Raw genomic sequence first — 22,600 nt, 5'->3', positions numbered from 1 at the left:
GCCAGCGGCTCCATTACGAGGTCACTTCTCTCCCATCCTCAATTGCAAGCGGATCGGAGGACTGTGTGCCTAGGATTCCCGATTCAGGATCAGTATCTGTATCCGCATTCTACGTACTCGAGCAGCAATTGGCGCAGTGTGGCCTCGTCCTCGCCATGACATCTCAACCTAGACTCGCGGTCTCGATCATCCCGACTCGAGTGGCGCTGCCTTTTGGGGGCGTAGCTGAAGGAGTGGCGATAGAACCTTCCGTTGTTTATGTTGGCTCCGCGATAGGCGTCTATTCGATCGGCGGCAGGAGAAAGTACAGATGAAATACAGATGGGGTTCTGGTTATAGCTGTGATCTGGGCTGGGGTGAACAGAGGGTCCTGCAAGGCGCTTGTGAGTCATGTTCCGAGCTGGAACTTCCACAGGACATTGCAGGACTCTCTCGCTAAGGACTACCCACCTTCGGGTCGCAAACGCACGGGCGGTGAGGTCAGCTTGAGTTGTGTAGACGTTGTTGTGGGCGGAGTCTTACGTCGACCACCAAAAACATAATCGTAGGAATCTTCGCTCAAATTGGACACTGCCATTCAGGGGGAAATTGTTTTTAGCATTACAAATCGAGGCTATCTTTTTTGGGGGGGTGGGGGGTCAACAAAAGAACACAGGGAGCCGAAATGAAAACGCAACAACTCAAAAATAATATCACAAGCTGTTTGTTTCTTTTTTGGTTATCGCTTATACTCACTCTACACGTTTTATGTGATACACAAATATTGTTTAAAATAAGACAAACATTAAAATAAACATAAGAACCAAGGCAAATATTTAGGTTGTCGAGATTTTGTCATTTTCATTTTTCATTTATCATTTTGTAGTGGTTGTAGTTGTTTTGTAGTTCATAGTTGTTGTAGTTGTAGTTGTTGGTATTTATGGAAGAATAGAGAGCACAAAATGTGGCAGTTTGTTAGCTGGATTTCGGTTTTCACGTTGGACAGCACACACAAAAAGGCAGCTACACACAAGTAATTTTTGCGTTCAAAAATTTCTTACAAAGCGGCTGTGACAGCCATTACTCGCTTTTTTTGTTTTTTTGTTTTTTGGCTGCGCTCTAATAAACAATTTTGTTAAAAAAACACACACACAGCAGCGTTGAAAACTACTTGAAAAATTCGCAACTTGGAAATGAACCGGGTTCTTGTGGCAACGCAAACAAATCTCTTATTTTATATAGTCAAAAAGTGGCAATACAAACGGCAAGCAAATATATAGAACTATACAAATAGAGAGAGTGAGAGAGATAGAGTGTGTGTGGGAAGGAGAGAGAGAGAGAGAGAGAGTCGAAATACATTAATGGGCGACTGTTGGACTGATTGGTTTTTGAGATTTGACTGATTGATTGATTGATCGAGCGAATGCTGCTGAAAATGCTAAACAAAAGTTTGGGGCAAAATGCGGTTCTCGGTGGCGGTGTAGTTCGAGTGTAGCTAGTGCCGGTCGTACAGGGTTACACCTGTACAGGTGGACTATGAGTGTCGTGTTTGGTGTTTCGTGTGTGGTGTGGTGGTCATGTGGAGCAGGCAAGTGTGTGTGTGAGTGTGGATGAATGAAAAATAAATCATGGAAACGAACCGACCAATCAAAGACCCAATCTACACACCAATTAAAGTTGCAATCAATTGGAAATGGCACAACGGAAAAAGGCAAAGAAAACCAAATCAGAAATTTGATACAAAAGGTGCAAGAGTTACTTTTGCAATGGGCGCAAAAAGCTACGCAAAAACTCGGGCAAACTCAACGCAAAAACTGTATATATATGGAAATCAAACAAATAATGCCCAAACAAAAGCCGAAGAACTGCAGGCAAACAACAGGGCGAAACAAACATACATATAGGAGTGTGTACGGCACCCAAATATGCAGAAAGTAATTCAAAAAAGTAATTCTCGAAACACAAAAAGAACTCTCGCAGAGAAAAATAATTGGCGGGCACCTGGAAACACGCTCAGTGGCTGGAGCACTTGGGTGGAACGCAGTGGCGGCGGTAGCGGGGGCAGCTGTCCAAACGGATCTTGGTCGTTCGAGATGGAAGACGTGGGCGGTGAGATCATCGAGAGGTCACCAATGGTCGCCATGTCATTACTCTGGCCAGCTAAACGCGGTCGTAATAAAATAGAATGGAATAGAAATAGAAGCAAAGCAAGCCATTAGAAGGATTAAAGATACTTATTTCGAGATACTATATCTGTTTATGTTACATCTCCTCAGAGGGCCACCGAATATTACCAAAATAAATGGGGAAGTTTTCCCCAGTGCAGCTGCAATGAATAAGAGTTCCGCAGGACTCGTCGAGATTGGAAGTGGAGCATGCAAAGGCTTTTAATTTTGTCCCGCACGTGGCAGGTTGGCCACAAACAGCGGCAAAGGAAAGGAAAGGAAAATGGAAAGGAACAGGGTAAGAAGGAGCTGAAGGCAAAGGATGTGGCGGAGAAAAGCCAGGCAGCGCAAAGTAAAAGGTGTGCGGCGCCATATTTCGCACATAAATTGTATGCCAGCGCCGCGTCCCCGGGTCCAGTTAAGAGCACCAAGTGCCAGGGACCAAGGAACAGGGTTGGAGGATGCGGGAACAAGGACGAAGGACTAAGGACGAGGCTGCACGAGATGGCGTCGCATGCATGGATGCATACGCAAAGCATTTACGCCAACGCCTCGCCAGTCACGAGCCAGAGAAAAGGAAAAGGACCCGCCCATATATACATTCGTACATATGTATACGATATATCCTGATATGAACGTGGGCGGCCGATCCGCAGGATTTGGCCAGGCTGCGTGCCTCTGCATAAAATAGATTTCCGTTTGAATCAAGCGAGTCCCGCGGAATGCAAGGATATATCATGGTTTCCTTATTGGGAACAGGTAACTTGTTTATATAATGTACGCATAGCAACTGCATCTTTTCAGTTCTCTAACATTTCACTGTCTTCTCGGACAACTGGGCAAAGTTCAACCTGCAGCTCCTGCAAGGCTTCCCCGCAAAAGGATCAATTAGGGCTCAATGGCAGGAAATTCACCCTGGGAAACCCAACAGAGTTTCCCCCCTTTTTCCCTGGTGCATGGATTTTTTCTCCATCTATTCCAACTACTTTTTTTCGCTTTTTCGCATCGGCCATATGCAAACCTTTGCAGGACTTAAAAAATGCCTCGTTGGCTGCGATAAATGTGCCCATGGCTTCTCGTTGTTGTGGTTTTGCCTAAGCACCCCACTTCGTCCTTACCACTCACACTCACATACACAAATACACACTCACACACATACAGCACAGTGGGCAGACAACAACAGCAACACGTGCTGCTTTTTCTACGGTTCGGTATTTTGAATTTTTATTATTTGCAATTTGCGTTAATGTTGTGGAAAAAAGCATGTGGCTGTTATGGCTTTGGCTTTGGCTTTAGCTCATGTCCTTCCCCCTCTGCGCCCCCCCTGCTCACCCCCCTGCTCACGACCCCTTTCTTGGCATATTGAATGGCCATTTGTGTCACACACAAGCACACACACTTGCGTACACACGCACACACTAATGACCTTTTCATGGCCGCTCCATCCAGCGGATGAATGCAAGAAATGTGGGCAAATTATGGGCCGATTCAGATGGCGGAGGATCCTTCGTCCTGCGTCCTGCGTCCTTTATCCCTTCCTCGTTATTGACAAAATGATTTGTAAACATTTTGCGCATCATTAGTTGGCACTGCTCGCAAGATATGGCCTGCATTGCCCCATTTTCCCCTGGCATTTAACCGATTAAAATCGTGCATGCATCAAGCGAATGTCGAACGTCGTTTTCCTCGGGGGGTTGGGGGGAATTCCCTGAACACGGCACAAAACAGGACTCTTTATTTTCAATTTCCAAATGTATTTGCTCGAATTTCCCTAGAAAAAGATGTTCTGATGCCAAAACAATCGCTGGTGTGAGCAATATTCAATCCGAAGACGTATTAATTTGGGTAGAACTAATTGATTGGAACTTGAAGTTGTCAAGTGCAACTGATGGGCGATTTCTCTCTCTGTGGCCGCCTTGCACCTGCTTAATGTTAAACTCTTTGCTGACACCGCAAAAAGGGGCAAAATAAGAGTAAACTGCTTCCGGCTTCAATTGCATCAATGGAAATGGCAGGCAGACGAAGGGCAGCACTGGAGTTGAGGGGGAAAGGTGGAGGGGAAAGGGGAAAGGGGGCCGGGCAAATATTTGCTTAAATTTGTGCTGAGGTTAAGCTTTTTGTTTGCCTTGCCTTTGCGGAGGCTCTCGGCAGAGCCAAAGCAAAGTTGATGACATCCAGTGGCCTCAGTGGCATCGCAGTGGCCTCCGCCGCAGTCTGGGCCAGTTGCAACCATGTCCTGTGTCCTGCGTCCTGCGTCCTGTCTCCTGTCCCCTGACATAGAAAAATAGTTGTGGGAACTGTGATGTGCAGGGGCAGAAGCTGCGTTTTGACTGCATGCCAAGGCTGATACTCCACTCCACTGACGATGCTGATGACGCAAGCAGTCAGCCATGCGAATGTGTGTGTTCGGGCATTGAGCAGTTATTCATGGGCGCCGAAAGGGGGCGTGCCTTCATACACGGAAAAATATCAAAAAGTGCACATACCATACATAACCTGCTAGAGTCCGAACTTTGTGGCCAATCAAGATGCCAGCTGATAGAGTCAACGGCAAAAGTTATTAGCCAGCATCCCACAGAAGAGTTTGTCTTGAGCCCAAAATTGGGCTGCAAACATGGCCATTTTAGCTAACTGGAAATGGAAACCTACTGGCAGTTCCCCACTTTTCTCACGGTGCACCAACTTCGAGGCCTGGTCACTGACAAAAGTTGCCTGCAGTCCGTCCGCAGCATGGCCTCTTCTGTTCTGGCAGCTATGACAAGTGGCCTCCAACTGGGCCTCCAACTGGGCCTCCAACTGGGCCTCCCAGTGCCCAACCAGTGCTCGTCCTGCCCATCGGGAGTAATCGGGCATTATGCCATCCTTGCTGCGCGGCATAATTCCAGGCTGGCCACGATAATTGATACCCTTTGTCAGCTCTCGACGGCAAATCAAATTAGCGAACAGAATCGAAAACTTATTTATGCATGAGGGAGGCCGCTAATCATTTTTCGAGAGCGAGTCATTTAAAATTCAATTAACGAGCCGCACAAACTGCAAGGGACTTCCACTCCACTTCCCCCGATAAATAGCGAGATAGATAGTCCCTCTATTCAGAGACGTAATAACGTCATAAATAAAAAGCCTTTTAACTCGGCTTCTTGGGGGGCTTTTGTCTTAAGCGATTTGTCCACCCAATACATGATTGATTAAATGAAACACACGCACACATACATACACACACCTGCAACCGCAGAGAGAATGCAAGCTGCTGTTGTTGTTGTTGTGTGTTCATTAATAGGCTTTTGTCTCTGCTCACCGCAAAAATTATTGCTGCTCAAATGCACTTGAATGTGGCATTGTTTCGAGCACCACCCCTCCCCCTTCCCCCTTCTGCACTCCCCTCCATTGAAGTGCATGCAGCTCAGACCGCAAAATCCTTAAATGCTGCATTAATGGCCACACGCACACACTCACACACATGCACAGCACAGCACACACAGACAGGCTCACCGAACACCGAAACCCTTGGCCAAGGATCGGGTAAGCCGAGTGACCTCACTGCTGCCCACTCAGATGCCAGTCCCCTCGATGATATCACAAATTAAATACACTTGCACGTTTGCTTAACTCGAAATTCAACAAATATTGAGAGGGGCGGTGGCGGGGGGCGTGGCAGCTGCAGAATAGCTGTGGATAGCTGTGGATAGCTGTGTAAGCACGTGTCTGGCTCGAGCACTTGACAATCAGCACTCACAACAGCCGGCAGTCGACGGCACTGGCGAGCAGGGATATGACGGCAAAGGATTCGGGTTTCGAACAATGGAGCACACGGCGAAAATATTGCAGATTCCTAGGCAAGTCAACGGAAATATAGTAAGAAATCATTGCAGACTTGCAGCCAGAAGTCAACAGGAATACAAAGTCATAGCAGACTTGTAGTCAGAAGTCAACAGAAATACAAAATCATTGCAGACTTGCAGCCAGAGAAGGAGAAGATAAGCTGGAACAGTCTACTTTTAGGGATGCTCCTCATTTTCTCAGCACAGATATATACTAAATCTATTAAGATTTCTATAATCAACGATAAGTTTAAGTTATTTTTAAGAGTAAGCTGAGTAAATTGTGAAATATTGATGATGGCCCACCGTTCGGCAGTTGGGCCTCCAGCTTGTCTTGGCTGTTGGCTTTTGGGATGCCGATGATGCCGCCATTGTCATTGCTTGTTGCTCTCGCAAATTCGCCGCATGCCGCATGCCGCATCCCTGGGATGCTGGGAATCTACGAGGAATATTGACATTGCGGGCAGCTGTTAATACAAGGCAAACTCTCAATTTTCGGCTTCGATCTAGCCATCCGTAGCTGTTGTTTTCGTTATTCTCGACCGGAGTTTGCACGTATTATGGCATGTGTTTATTTGTCAACATGCCGCAGCTCCGCTTCCACTTTCCACTTCCCACTTCCACTGCCCAGGAGAGCACTCACCAGCATTATGGGGCGCCCTTAAAGAGGCATAACTGTTGCGGCGCACACGGCGTATGATTAATTTCGCCGCCGCCTGCAATCCATCAATGCAAGAGTTTTGGGGCGCATAACGCTGCCATGCGGCAGTTTAAGCATAACGATCTGACATTTTTCACATTATTAAAATCACTTGCGAACGAACGAAGAGTGACGAGCGCGGAAAAGTTTAATGGATAAAATATCACGCATACGCCGCGTATGGCACGTTAAGAATGATGTTCGCCATAAGTGCAAACCGTTTCCTTATAATTTTCACTGCACTATCGCGCTATGATGTATCGGGTGTATGGGGGTATGGGGTATTATATAGTATATTGGGGGATAAAACGGATGCCAAATAAAGCGAAACTTACCGGTGCACATAGGAAAGCCATTTCGTTGCCAGTGCCGTGAGAAAAATGTGAATTATCCTCCGCTCCTTCGGCTGCTGACTAAAGAACTTTCTCACTCGGACTCGGACTCCGAATCAAAATCCTCCGCAGTCAAATGCAATCGCCTCGAACGACGTGCCTTCCTGGCTTCCGTTTTGCCTTCCCGGCAAATGATAAAAACTGGCAACGCACTGCTAGAAAATATGCATTTTTAATGCCGTAAATTAGTTTTGTCGTTTGCCGAGCGCCGGAGAGCTGCAAGAGGGGAAAAAAGGAGAAATAAGTGAGTCAGAAGTGCAGACTGCAGCTGTTGGACGTGGAGTTTACTTTCAAAGGGGGCTGTGTATTCTGTATATTCTGTGTATTCCTAGCACTAATCACCTGATTCCATTAGCACACCAGCTTTAATATTTGCTTTTAGCCAAAGTTGCCTGGTTTTTTCACAACAATAATACCCGAGTCTTGAGAACTATGAGCTTTTCAGCGTCAAGCTGCAGAAGTTGCAGTAAAATTGCTTAAGTGCTTTGCAACTTTTAATGTTTCCGAAATTTAATAGTACTAATAACTGACTGAAAGTAGGAAAAATACAGTGTTGCATGAAAAATACTCTTACATAGTAGCGCCAATTTTAAACAGCAATGCTGCGTTTCAATCTCACTCTGCTTAAAAGATTTTCCCGAATTAATTTGCAATGTTAGCTTTCGGCTTTAAGCAACTGGCTGACATGCCAAGCGGCAAAATCACACAACCGCATTTAAATTAATGCTGTCAGCACATCAGTGGGGGAACTTGGTCCTCGATCCCTATCCCCATCCCTATCCCCATCGCTATTCCCATCCATTTCCGCACAGGTGTGCGGCTGCCAACTGGCAAAAGTCAAATTAAATTCTATTTTTAGGCGCCCAAATGCCGCCGCTTCTCATTTTCCGTTTCCCATTTCCATTTCCCCGCCACTCTGTTAATTACTCCATGAATTTGATAGTTTTCCATCAGTGCGGATCACACACGGGGGCCTGACGATAATAACGACGATGATTATGTGCAAAATGAATATGCAAATGGGGCAAAACCGAGCGGGCTTGCAAGACAAGAGCTCTTGAGTATATCGAATTCGGGCTGCGGCCCCGGAGTTATGATACCAATTAGAATCCGGTTATCCGGTTATCTGGTTATCTCTTATCGAGCAAGGCTTGAATTCGCTGCTCAAGCAAAAGGCGAGCAAGGAAAATCTCTGGCAGTCGAAATGAGCTGGAAAATGCGGGGGAAAAAGGCGAAACAGCTTGCGCAGAATGAGAGTGCAGTGGTGAAAACTTTAAGCAAGTCAAGTGGATGCTTGAACACACAGTTTAAGTCCAAATCTAAGATGAGCTGTATACTTTAAGGCATTTCAAAGTATGCAAAGAACTATGAGTAGAATTTAGACACAAGCAGAAATTCCTGCACTGCTAATTAGTGTTTCTCTGCGTGTAAATTAGGCTCCCTTCAAAGTTGGCTCTGCATCACGGCTAATGATGCGCATGATGTGGCGGCATTGTCCTTCCATTTCAACCCCATTTCACCGCCCATTTCAGAGAAATCAACTTCACTTCATCTGCATCTGCATCAGCATCTGCATCTTCATCTGCAGCACTGCATTCCCGCACTTAAAGCTGGCTGGGCTTAGCTGACTTGACTTGGCTGGATGAATAGATGGCCTCCAACGGAGCGCTGCACCGCATGAAATGAATATTAATCGCAACTATGCATTAAAGCCGCTTTTAGCTTCTAGCTTTTCCTGCCTGCCGCACTTCCTTTGTTGCAATGTGTTTATTGTGAGTTTTATTTATTGCTCTGCGGTCGTGGCGGTTATTAAAATTGCCCCCAGCAATTTGTAATCATTAGGCATTTCGCTATTCCCTCCCCCCCCTCCCCCTTGCTCCACGGAAAGTCGACAACCCCCAGCCCCACCCCCGCCTACAATTCCGTTCTACTTTCACCGCTTTCGCTTTGCACACTTTTGGGCGCCCATTTGACGGGCGGCTGACAAAAGTCAGTGACATTCTGCCCGCACTAACACCACTGCACTTATGCAAATCTCACACAGACACCACAGCCTCAAAGAGCGAAAGAGACGGCTGCAGGCGGTAGCAGGTGCAGAGAGAGAGAGAGGAGATAGTGGAATTTGCACATTTAACGTCCTGGCAATCCTTCCTTGCCATCTCCCTCCCCCCTCCCATCACAATAGTTGTAGTCCTGGCTAAATTTGAGTGGCCACTTGACTAAATTAATACGACACTGCAGCAGTTGCAAGTGGGCAGTGGGCAGGACTCGCCCCTCACCCCTCATCCTTCCCCTGACTTTCGTCCTGACTTTCGGCCAACAGTATGAATAATCGTGACGTCTAACTACTGCACCTGCTTTGCACATGGAAACATAAAAGGCGGCATTGCTAATGGCACTTTGTACCATTTTTGCACAGTGCACTTTTCGCAGCTGCAACCAACGAAATCTAGTCAACATTGCAGACTTGCGTCCAATAATTTACGAAGGCATTTTCAGCTACCAAAAGTATTCATCGGCACATGTGGCCCGTCGTCTTGCGCTGTCAATTGCCTTAAATGCAATTTAATTTTCCACCTGATGATGTCCTGTGTGTGAGGCCTTTGCACCCACGTGTCCTTTCCTATCACAACAAAAGTACCAAACAGGAAAGCCTCTGCGCCAAGAAGAGGAAAATGAGAAAATCCCAGCTGGATTGTCGCCGTTGCAAACTCACACACACTTTTCACTTCGCCCAGCCAGCTTCGTCCTTCGCTTTCGTCCTTTTGCCACCCACTGGCTGCCTCCATTCAAGTTGCCAGGTCCTTCGCCTGGTCCTCGGTCCTCTTCTTCCTTGGTCCTCTTCCCTGGCCATGTCGCTGTCACACTTGGCTCGCAGTTTTGTGGCCAGGCCAGGGCTATGAAAATAACCATAAGGCAATTGCCCAGGCGGGTATCCTTCCCCCTTTCAGGACCCGCAGCCCCATGCCACTGCGGTGGCACTCATAAGCCTTGAATGGTAAATGTCAAAGTTACTCCTTAGCGTAACATTCGACACATCGGGCGTTGAGGTGTGAGTGCGTCCCTGAGAGTGTGTGTGGGTGTGTGTGTGTACCTTGGAGTGAGTGTGAGTAGGTACGTACACTGCGGTCAATGACGAGAAAGCTTTATAACTTTAGGATTGTTCTTTATGATTTCTTAGATGTGGAAGACATACTTTTGGACACTTTTGTGATTTAGATATTCTGATATATCAAACTGCCCAATTGATAGTTTGTTTAAACATCTTGTTCTGAAGTTTCTTTCCTTGCCAGAATAACCTCCCATTTTGCGCAGTGCACGTAGGGTTCCAGCCTGATTCTGTGCCCAGCCTGGATTACATTACACTAAGTTCTGTGCAAACACAGTTGGCGCAGTTCATTAACATGTTACACGGAGTTCAGTCGGTCTGGGGACTCGACTCGGTTCCACTTTGGATTTGGGATAGAAACGCAGGACGCAGGATGTTGGATGTTGGATGTAGGATGTAGGATGCTCTTTGGGTCTGTGTTTGTCTGCGCAAATGTATGCGTAAGCACAATATGCCAGCCTATCTGGCTTTCTCAGTGTGTTTCTGCGAGTGTGTGTGGGCGTGGAGCAGCCCTTATGCCACATGTGAGTGTGTGAATGTGTGTGTGGTGGTGTGTGCTTTATGCTTTCTTTCCCATTTTCCCGACGCGGAAGTGCTGCCCCAGCAGCAGCAGCAGCAGGCCCCTCCACTTTCCACTTTCCACTTGAATGTGGAGCGGCTCAAAGGCCGTGGAACGCCTAGTTTTTGGAGTGTGTGTTTTAGTCTAAGCTGTGCATTTAAATGTAAAGCATAAATAATTAACAGACCTCAGAGTCGGGCTCACGAATGCGACTCGAAGGGCGGAACCTCTTCTCCTAATTAGGCGTTGGGGTTTCTAGATCACCATCAGCTCTATTCTCCAGTTAATTTGCAGTTTTAATGCGTTCTGCACTTGTGGCCAGTTGTGGATGGGGCCAAACTTTTAACCGAAATAAGGCAGCCAAGCCAAATTTCATTCCGCAAGCCTCCCCTCCTCCTCCTCCTGCAGCTCCTCTTTAGATCCTGTCCCAGGGATCCTTGCCGTTGCATACTTTGCGGCGCAAACAAAACCAATCCCCAGTAGCCGCAGACCAGCCACGCCCCCTCACCATATATGTTGCACGTCAATGAGTCCCGAAACAAAACCCCAAAAACAACTCACACACACACAACCGTCGGCCACACACTCAGACAGGGCTACAAATGTGCACAGCGAGAAAAAGCTGTTAAAAACAATGGTAAATTACTATTAGGCATAGTTATTTAGTATAGTTATTTATTAGTAAGCATATTTCAGAATACCTTGATTTTGGTAAGCATACACTAAACTTATATATTTTTGAAAATACTATGAGTAGAGTGTACATTTTTGCATGTGCAACGTTGCAGGACCGGCCTTTAAACTCGCTGCAATTCGTTTTAATGAATCCATCTACATCCACATGTACAGCCTGATTCACATTCACATTCACATCCTCGTACCCGTTCCCGTTCTCATCCTCATCCACGTCCTTCATGCAGGCCACAGGATGCAGTGGGAAATGGAGGAGCAGGATGTGGGATGTGGGATGTGGAGGCATGGAGGCATGGAGTGGTTGCATCTCTGGCCGGAGAGGAACTGATTGTATCAACTTCCTAAGTGGATTTTGCAGTCCAGCTGGCATTAAGCTCTTGGCCGCAGGTAATTTCGTATGAATGAAAAGCAAAAGTCTGTGCCCCGTTTTCCCATTTCCCATTTCCCATTTGCCAGTTTTCGGATTCGTACTCTGCTGTGTTTTCTTGCGCTGCTGCTGCAGTTCGTTTTGTTGCCCGGCTACAATGACTTCAGCCTGAAGTCCTCAGTCCAAATGCTGGCACTTGCCTACAGTGGAGTCTCGTTATAAACTAACCCACACTATAACTAAAGTAAAATGGCCTCCATTCCTTCGCACCACAGTGCCCACTGTAACTTTGCATATGAGCAGCTAGCAATTCCTGGAGGGGCTAGAGGACCTAACTACCCGAATCTCCCCGAGCGTCAAATCACTGACATTTCATGCCTTTTTGAGGTTTTCTGGTCGCGAGCTCCGCTGTCCTTGCCTTCGTCCTTTTCACTCCTCGCCTCTGTAGTGACATTGTCTTTTAATAAACATTGAAACCTATGGCCGAAAAGAGAAGAGAGAGTGCAAGGAGGGAAAGGTCATGGGAATCCGCCGACACAATCCTCCTTGGTTCCGTTATGATTTTTGTTTGCCTGTCGAAACTTTGCTTCTGGAGGGGGCGACCCCTCCACTCAACTGCTTCTATATGCGACTTTTCCTGCTGTGGCTTTTCGCACTCATGAATTTTTGAGGGGCATCTCTGCAGTTGCCAGAAAACAGCAACTAACACCAAGTCCCTCTTCTGCTTTTCCGCTTTTCCACGTTTCCACTTTTCATCCCGCCTTCGCTTCGCCCGGAAAAGTTGAAATAGTTTCAATGCAATTTTCATGATTCGATGTTTGGAGGAAAACTGCTGCAGTGTGGCGCCTCTTCACCTTAGCAGGTGTGCCAAAAGCGAGGAAATTGCTCCAAACTGACAGAAAATATAATGCAATGCCTTAATACCGCAAAAGTGGCTGACAATTTTTAAAGCCCATCAGCTATGGTCTTAATGAATATTTCTGAATAAGCTCATAACTGCAACAGAAATGTACTTCATTTGACTACAAAAGATATAATCGATAAGACATAAACTAGATACTAGTTATCTGATCACAAAATGTGTTTCTTAGATTCATTATTTAAAAGCCACTCCCTATTTTCCCGGTGTAGAGTGATGTGGCTAGTCTTGTCTTCGATGCGTAGCGAGGCACTCTGAATACCCGAATGGGGTTTCCAGAATCGAAGGCATTGTCAAACTCCCAGAGTTCCCTGAGCCAATCAATCCGCACTTTTAATGGGAATTCGATGCAGCTCATAAAATTCTAACCGCCTTCTGGAAATTCTGTGCCTTAGTCCACAACCGACTGGTGCTTATCAATCTGCAAACATTCCACATCTGTTCGTCATCGAATTTCAATTCATTACTCATTAAAATGGAGCGCATACGGACTGCCCCTTTAAGCCACTCGAAAATATCGCAAAATACAGATGTATTATTTTAGTAAAAAATGTGCAAATGTGCAGGCAATTGTTTCTGATGGATTCACCTATAATTGGATGGCATTTGCTCAGTTGCGTGGAAGAGCCATAAAAATCATAAACATCCGAAAGGTAGCAAAAAAGGGTTAATCGACATACAATAAATATTGGTTAAGGTAAACTTTAAATCCGAAACTCTGGAAAATCCGAAAACTACTGATTACTCTGAGCGAGCAATGTCCAGACTTAAGATTAGCTTTTTATAAATTCATAATTAAGATTTCAATTCATTACTTTCTGTGCAGATTAACTTTGTGCTCGTCATGTTAAATCAATAATCTTACTATCTGCACGTATTATCATGATTTTGCTATTTTGGGAGGCTATTTCAAGTGCAGCTGGTTAAAAGTTATCTATTAAATCCAGAAAAACACAATCAAAGCTATTTTGATTCAAGTCTTATGGGGCAATTTTGAGAAAGTGCGACAGTATAATTAAAAGTACGTTGTTCAAGAAACGCTTGGCATTGATGTGATAACACCTTGGAAAATGAAGCACTGTTAACCGCAATCAGTAATTGTGTTTGCCTTCCGCAAACAAAAACCACTTGCCATCAACGCAAACTTTGTCATTCATAAAGTTTATGTTTGTAACTTGCAGTTGTAAATTTAACTTATCAGTTTAACTTATCACTCTTTTCAAATTATTAAGTATATGTGACTAAGATTTACATTAAGAGAAGTCTGCATTTCTATACTGCTAAAACTGATGACATATAATATTACTCACAAATTTTCTATATAATTCATTTAGTTTACAAAAAACATACATATAAATATTCAAAGATCGGTTTTTTTTAGTTGAAAGGCATAAACATGAGTGTCAATTGCCGTGACGCAATGTGCTTGCAATGATTTATTTTTAAAGTTACTTCCGAAGAATGTTTTTTGTGTTCAACCGGTTGTGTGTGTTACTGGATATTTACTGTAATCGCATCCGATATCTACGAGCGAAAAAACCTACGATGGAAAAAAGAGTAACGACGAGCGGCGTTGAAGTTTGTGTTTGTTGTTTTTGCTGTCTCTCTGTTTGCACAATTTAATTCATCTTTTTTTGCCGGCCGCCGAAGGTTTTTAATTGAGTTGAGCTGTTGTTGTTATTGTTGTTGCTGCTGCAGCATCGTGATTTTCGTTGTAAAATTAAATGGGAATGCAATTGTTTTTAAGCGCGCAAACTTGCTGCAATATTCGTTTATTGCTTTATCTCGTCGAGTTCTTTCAACTTCACCGCTTTCTCCGTCTCTTTCTCTGTCTCTATCTCCTTTGCTGTCTGTCTCCCTCGCACTTGTACTTGCTCGTGTGACATGTCATTGCCACTTGTCGGAGTGAAAGAGATAGAGAGAGGGAGGGAGATAGCTGCATTAAGATCAAAGACAGATCCCCCTTGAGTGTTCGTTCCGCTTACCTCTCCTGCGCCTCACTGCTTTCTCGAATTAATTTATGTCTCGAAATAAACACGGAGCGATAGCCCCTAATTATTTATTGATACAAGTGATTGGCCAAAAAAAGAACGGAGACGTTTTACGGTAACAAGCGCACTTGAGATACAGTCGATTAGCACTACGCGACTGATAACGAAGAGTGGAAGGAACTACTGCACCGAAAACACAACACTAATTAGAAATGTTTACACCTAGACGAAAGTAACAACCGAAACACGAAACACGCCGCATGGAAGTTGGACTGGAAGTGACTGACGGCGGCAAAGTTCCAGATCAAACTGAGCGTTGGCCTGAAGAAAAGTGGAGAATCGAAGGCGCGGAGAGTGCGAGCGGATGAGAGCTACCGAGAAGAATGGGAGACTGGGAGATTGGGAGACTAGGAGATTTGGAGATTGGTAGAATGGGAGATTGGGAGAGCGTAAGCCGGAGAGCCGATAAACCGTAAAACCTGTTGGTGATATGCTTACTGGCGGAGTGAGAGGTAAAAACAATGCGAAGGGTACGCAAGAGGGAGGGCAATAGCGGAGAGGGAGGCGAAGAGGAGCAGCAAGAGAGTTCCAGCCGACGACTGGAATACGCTTACAAATGTTCTGGAAAAGTGCATTCATAACAACTCTTATATCATTACATCGTTAATCTATAATGAATTATTTTGCTTATGACTTTCGCTGCCTTTCAGTTTGTGTGAGTTCACATAAGCCCATTTTACTTGTTAAACAAAGCAGCTGCCTAAGTGCAGTAACTGTTAGAAGTTCCTACAATATCAAGTTTTCCATATTCCAATAAACACTATATTTAGCATACGCCTTGTTGTTAATTACGTATACGACGCGATGACAAAACGAACTTGGTTTTTCTGCGGCAAGGCGAGCGGCAAGTGAAAGCAAGGCTTGCATTCGAATTCGATTGCCACATAAGACAACACCCATTAAATACAAACCACCCACACCACCCCTTTTTGGGGGGAGAGGGAGGAGGGAGTGGCACATTTATTATCGAGACAAGCTACTTAGTGTAATCGCATTTGTATCTGCAATTACGCGACGCTCGCCTCGGATTGCGATGCGATTGCGATTCAGATTCGGATTCCGATTCCCATTTCGATTTCGGTTTCGGTTTCGATTGCGGTCTGTTATCAGGTAAGACCTTAATGCCCCACGAGGGTGTTGCCGCAATTAGTGTGCGGGGTGGGGGGTGTCAACTCTCGAGTGCCGATTAAATCGAATCGATATTGGAGTGGGAATATACGAGTATGTGGGAGGGGATATGGGAAATGGGAGTGGAAAGTAACGCGTGCCTCTGGAGTATTTGCAGTTATGTGTATGTTGATAGCAGCATGCACTTGAGCTGGCGATTCGGTATTACCAATAACACTGCCAGTAAGCAGTAGCCCGCATTAGTCACACTATGTAATTTATGGCTCTGATTTTCCAAGTGCCATTCAGCCCATAATTTATAATCGCCCCCATAAATATGGTGGGAAAAGCCAATCTAAATGTGCAAATATATCGAATTTAAGATATGATACATGCATATGTTGTTGCTTCAATATTGGTTAGTATATGAGCACACACTTTTGAGCCAATGTATTCCTTGGCTGGGAAATGCCACAAGGACGCAGCCAAGATAGTGACCACCACTTCCTTGCGAAGTAGTTGCCAGCTTGGCTCTCAATAAATCCGCCTAATGTGTGCAGATAAAGCGCCATAGTTTAACGTCCTGGTGCACAAATTGTTGCTGGCGAGGATGCGATGCTGACTTTGAATCACTTTTGCTGCTCATTAATCTCAATTCGAAGGCTGCAAACGTTTCTCGGGAGTCCTGCGATTTTCCCACCCTTTCTCGGTGTGCGTGCGAGTTTTCTCACAACGCGTGTGTGTGTATGTGAGTGTGTGTGAGTGTGTGTGCCTCTGCAATTATTTATGTTGTTCATTTGTTCTACGGCCACGACAGCTGAACAAAAGAGGGGGTGTTGGGGGGGTGAAGCGTGGGAAAATGGGAACGGAGGGGCTTGGCGAAGGCGTAGGAGCAATAAAAGGCAGTCATGTCGTCGTCTTCTGCGATTCCATCTTCTGAGCTTGGACGTGGCCGAAGGGAACATATCATTTACATGCCAAGCCAGCGGCACTGCGAGAAACATTTCGCACTTGCAGGAAGCAAAAACTTCACAATAAAAAAGAATCGAAATTTACAAAAGGGGATTGGTCTCAAGAACTATAAAACTATTTGGATTAAACAGTCTACTTTACTAGTGATTATATGATATATGGTTTATTACTACTCCTTTTGATCCTTATTCGTGGCTTTTTGCAAAGTCGGTAAGTGTAGGCGACTGAAGCACGGAGCACCACAATGACGCACCACCCAACGACCTAGCGCCCACCTCCCACCGCCCACCATCCGCTGCCCCTCCCCGCCCCCGCCAAGGATGGGATGTAAAGTTTAACACATAAACTCAAGACAATTTGTGCGCGTATGTGTAAGGAATAAAGGCAAAAGGCAAATAATTTACAAGTTTCTGCAGCCGAGAGCGGGTGGGTGGGGGCATGGGCGTGGACGGGGGCGGGGATAGCGGATTGTCATGTGGCAAGTACGCATACGTATACGAACACAGCGAACTTTGGCAGCTCTCGTAGGCTGCAACAACAATTCACACTCGCACACACACACACACTCACAGGCGGCGGAAAATGTGTTACAGCAAAAGTGTAAAAATAAATAATTTAAAGTGTGTGTAAAGGACACGGCTGCGAAAAACATTGGGCGGCCATCGCCATAAAGCGCTGAACGAAGGGAAATCCAAGTTGGCGTTGGCACACACACGCACACACCCACAGGCACACGCACACACGCAAAGCGCTATAAAGGACATTCGTGCACGCACACAAACACAGCCGAAAGCATGCAGTTATGGCCAGTTGCCCGGCTTACACTGCGAGAAATGGGTTCAGGCAAAGAAACTTTTATATTAAATTGGCTAAAATAAGATCAATCATTTATATAATAATTAATACAGAATTCCAACAGCATTGCAAGCCAACAAAAACTATAGCATAATATTAGACGCAGTTTGAAAGGATCACAAATGATTACTAGTTTTTTTTAAAGGATCTTTGTTATGCAAGAACCATTTCTTTCTTTTGTGGGAGCTGTCATAAAAAGAGCGTTCCTTTATTGATAATAATACCCGCAAATTATTCCATTCCCATCTTTTTAAGTGTGCCGTATGTGCGTGCATTATATTTTTTGTGGCCTCCTGCACCCTTCACCCCCCCGCTTGCAGCGTTCGTAAACTTTTGCGCTCAATACCACAAGAGCTATAACAACTACAACAACATCTGGAGAAAGGAGGAAGAGGAAGCAGCAGCTGCAGGTTGGCCTTTGAAAGTGTTGCCCGCAATACAACAACAACAACAACAGCAGCGGGAAAAACAACGTAAACCATACAGGGGAGCGAGAAAACTTATTATTATGTTGTCAGTAAAGAAACCAACAACAATGGTTGGCCATAAGAAGCAGCAGCAGCTGAGGAAATGTGCGGGAAAGCGAAGAAAGCGGTGAAAGCGGGAAAAGCGGGGAAAGCGGTGAAAGCCGAAGAGGCAAAGGGGAAAAGCGAACAAACAACAAGGACGCCAACGCGTGCCGAAAGAAAAACAACAAAAGGCATGCTGAAATAAGAGCAGAGTAAGGAAATCACGGGCGTAGGATGGCAGGGGGTTCGCCAGGATATCTACACTCGAGAAAAGTCTCATTAAGAACTCTCTGCTCGTAAGAAACTACAAATTGCAAAGCAAATTGAATAAAGAATTCACTTTGGTACCTTAAAACACAAGAACCTAAGCTATTCAACATTTTTGCATCAAGAAAGGACACGAAATGAAGTCCCTAGCACACAGCATTAAAATAATGATTCGCCCCACTGATTAGCTGCCCACAATCTGTCAGTTTTCCCCCAATATTTCCCCCAGCTTTTCCGCATTTGTTCGATTCGTGATTCGTGGCATATGCTAATATCGGTTTCAATAAAACTATTTGCTCAACTACCTTGGAACACCTTTTGCTCGGCCACTCGTCCAATCATGGACCCTCTTGAAAATTTCTTTCTTCCTTCACTGAGCTGCCGCCACCCACTTTTCCGACCACTTTTCCGCCCACACCATCACTTCTCCGCCCACCCAACGACCCTCGACGCAGTCATAATTCATTCGAAAAAATAGCGAGCCAATATTTGTGCGTTGGCTTCTTTATTTCTTGGATCTCTGCTCTGCTCCTTTTTATTCCGCTTGGCCACACAAAAAGGTGCGGAAAATGCAGAGCATTTTTCATCATTTACCATTCGGGCTGTCCCCGGTTTTCCCCCAATACCCCCACTCCCCCACCCCATCGATATGGTCGCATTAAAGCGCTCAAATATGCGCAAATATCTGGGCAATAATATCGAGCGACTTTGGCTGCGAAAAACGGGAGGGAAATGCATTAAATGGTGTAGTTTTTGCCCCGCTTTTGCTCGGAAAATATTTAATATTTATTTAATTACGACGGCGACAAAGGCAGGAGTTGCGCAAAAAAAGAAAAAAAAATACTGCGAATTATCTTTGCGGCAGAAAGGAATGCAAATAATAGCAATAAGTTACTTAATGAAATTTTTCACGTGCCGCAGGAGACAGACGGAGAGCATCTCTGTATAATTATTATTGAATTGTCTGGGGAAAATTTCAATTATGAAAACCAAATAGTTCAATTATGGTGCCGGCGAAGCTGCTTTTCATATTGTTAAATGACTTTCCATCCGCCGCCGCTGCTTGCCGCGAACGGTCGACTTAATTATAAAGGGATTTGCAAAGGCGGCGCAAAAATACAATTAAATTAATTTGACATTTTCGTTTCCATTTTCATTTAACCAAATGGCTGGCACGGCGGCAATTACGTGGGGCAGCAACACCAACGACAACCGCAGTATCGAAACTAATCAAATCAAATTTCAATTATTGTCCGAGGGCGTTGTTTGCAAATGCAAATGCCCCCATTTCCCCTCTTTTCCATTTTCCACCCATTTCCCATGTGCCGCCCCTGCCGACGATCTCATTTGGCCCACTGCCATTCCGCTTGATTACATGCATTTTATATGCGCCGCGCCGAAAGTAGGCTACACCTTTCAATCACAATCAAATTTTATGCCCCCCACATGAGCACTGCTCGCCAAATGCACAGAGCTTTCCGCGCAAACGAGTGCACACCGTACGGGTCGTTGCCGGAGCACAACAACAACTATTGGCCGGAAAAAAATAATTGAGACTTCGACCAAGTCGAATTACGGGTATTGAAATGCCATACTGCTGAGCGCATCGATTTTCCAGCTGCCTTTGCTGACAGTTTTTGGAAAACTAATCAATACTAATTATATAATGTAGTTTGAGAACCTTTTGATCGATGCCTAGGGACACAAAATGATAGAATTTTAATGCTCAAGTTTCCGCAACTATCACTGAACTGCTGCTCCTGTTGGTCCTTGCAAAGCCATTGCTTTCCGCTCATTTTCCACACATTTGGAGTAATTCAATATTCTCGACCCTTAACGTGGTTATAAGGTAAAGAGCAATAAAGGCGGCAGCAACGACGGTTGAGGCAACGACCAAATTGACAGTTTGCTAGCCAAGCTACTGCCTCGCCGACTTTATTGCTAACTATTGTGCACAACGCGGCGTATACGTAATATTTGATTGCACCTGCGCTGCCTGCTGCCTGCTGCCTGTCGATAGAGCGAAATGGCCAGGTGGTCGGTTGGCGGCGGAAAATCGCGATTTTCATTTACATAACAACGACTCCGGAGTGTGGAGTGCACTGAGCTAGTGGAGTCAATTCAATTCGGCGTTAAAGAGCGTTAAATGTAACCAGACAACTTTAAGGGTGCCAGCGAGGCAGTAGCTCTCGAGTTGGTGGCTCTTTCGAGCTTTTGCACATGCAATTTGGCTTGTTACTCGTCCGGGTTTTCATTTCGCTGCTTTTTGATGTTCGCGTATAATTTACATTTTGGCCCGCTGCACGAGGTGCCATAATCATAAATTGACAACTTGAAATTTGCACAAGCGTTTGCACACAGAGAACATCACCCAGTGAAACGCCCTCAGAGCCATTTCCTCGCTCGATTTCCCCCTTTTTCGGGCCTGTCAGTCGCTTTCGGGGCATTGTATCTGCATTTTTAATGCACTTCTTCCTCCCATTAAAGGCCAAAATGTATTCCACTTGCCCTCGAACTCGAAATTATTCCACCACCACACCCCTCCCCGCACCATGTCCTGCCACTCAGAACACTCAGTTTCGTTGTTTTGTTGTTTCTGCTCTGCAGAATTTGACAAGTTTTGAAGTCGAAAATTCTCTGCCTGCTTTTGTTAGGGGGCAACAAATTGGCGCGGCTTGTTTACATGCAAACCAAAAATAAAAAAAATTGAGAAAATGGAGAAAAACTGGCAAAGAGAACAAATATGCAGCGTAATGAAAATTCATCGGCAACGGCAACAAAAACGAAAAGTGCCGGAAAGTTGCTGGAAAAGTTTTTGCATTTTTGGCTGCAAGTTTTCGGGCAAGTTGAATTCGTCGAAAGTTAATTGAAAATGGCTTGCACTTAATTTAGATGAACTTTTGGCCACAATACGCCAAAGGATACGCCAAAGGATACACCAAAGGATACACCAAAGGATACGCAGAAGGATACAAAATCCGAGGCAGCCATCAGGCGATCGGCTAATGAAGTAAAGGAGACAATAAAAATGCAAATACTTCAGCGAAAGCCGCTTGTAAACACAAACGTTTCGAGTGGAAAACCGCAGAGCACAAACAGAATACGTGGAAAATGCGACTGTCTCCGCTTGTGTGAAAATTAACACGCAATTTTCAGGCCGACAACCAAAAACGAAGCGAATAAAAGTCCAAATAAAAACAAAGACAAAAGTGGCAAGTGGCAACGGCAAACGGAAGGATGGACGCGCTTAAAGCCGAAAATCAAACAGCCAAAAGACAGCACACAAAACGATCGATAAAGCCGGCCAGATAAGAGAGGTCCTGCCAGCCGGCCAAAACAGGAGTTGCCATTCCCAGATGTCCTGCAGCCAAATGCTTAAATTGCCGAACCGAAAAACCAGCGAAAAACATATTGACTTGGTATGGCTATCATTAGTACAAGAAGTGCAAGATCCATTGTGGTACAAACATGACCAATCCTCGTGAAATTTCTCTCTGTGTAGTTACCTCCGTCTTCCTTCTAGCCAGCTGTGTGTGTATGTGTGTGTGTGGCACACTTTAAAGCATTAGTTGGACTTTTTATGGCCCTGGCATTAGGCGCTTAAGACGTTCAAGCCAAAAGGATAACAACAACGGTCGGCAGACGACAAGCGACAAGCGGACGGCAGACAGCGGACAGGACACAGAGAAAGGGACAGCCTGCGAAAGAGACAGGGAGATGGGAGGTAGGGAGAGAGAGAGAGGCATATAAAAGCAAAGAGGCTAAGTGACAACTAAACTTAATGGCACTTCAACAACAGCATGAAGCAATGGACGCAGAAGAGCCACCAAACCGACAACATGGGCGTAGAGGGGGGGCCGCCTCAGGGGGGCGGGGCAGGGGCCTTGGCGGACATTAGCCTCATTGAATTGAATGACAAAACAAACGACGAAGGCGAAGGAGAACAAGAAGGACAAGGCGATGTTGTGGATAAGGATAAGCACTGCACGAGCGCACTCAGAGAAAAGCCGAGTTAGTACCAAATTTGATTAGGCCATGTGGAATAGAGCCATTTCAACAGCTGCTAAAAGAAAAGGAGTCTTCTTAAGCATTCTGCCTTTGCAAGCTTATAAATATCTCTTTACCAATTCATCAG

The 22,600-nt window shown here is 45.3% G+C and overlaps 1 protein-coding gene across 1 annotated transcript in view; it reads right to left on the bottom strand.

Moving 5' to 3' along the window:
• LOC122618575 (glucose transporter type 1) overlaps positions 1–14,990 on the bottom strand; it is a 33,391-nt gene extending 18,401 nt beyond the window's left edge. The window contains 2 exon segments of the mRNA XM_043795114.1: positions 7,001–7,273; positions 14,690–14,990. Coding sequence (XP_043651049.1) covers positions 7,001–7,021 — 21 coding nt within the window. The 5' untranslated portion in view covers positions 7,022–7,273; positions 14,690–14,990.
• Positions 14,991–22,600: the final 7,610 nt, after the last annotated feature.

Source organism: Drosophila teissieri, chromosome 3L, assembly GCF_016746235.2.
Source record: "Drosophila teissieri strain GT53w chromosome 3L, Prin_Dtei_1.1, whole genome shotgun sequence".
Classification (NCBI taxonomy): domain Eukaryota; kingdom Metazoa; phylum Arthropoda; class Insecta; order Diptera; family Drosophilidae; genus Drosophila; species Drosophila teissieri.
Note: the sequence above shows the minus strand (reverse complement) of the source record. Positions and strands in the feature narration are given on the sequence as shown.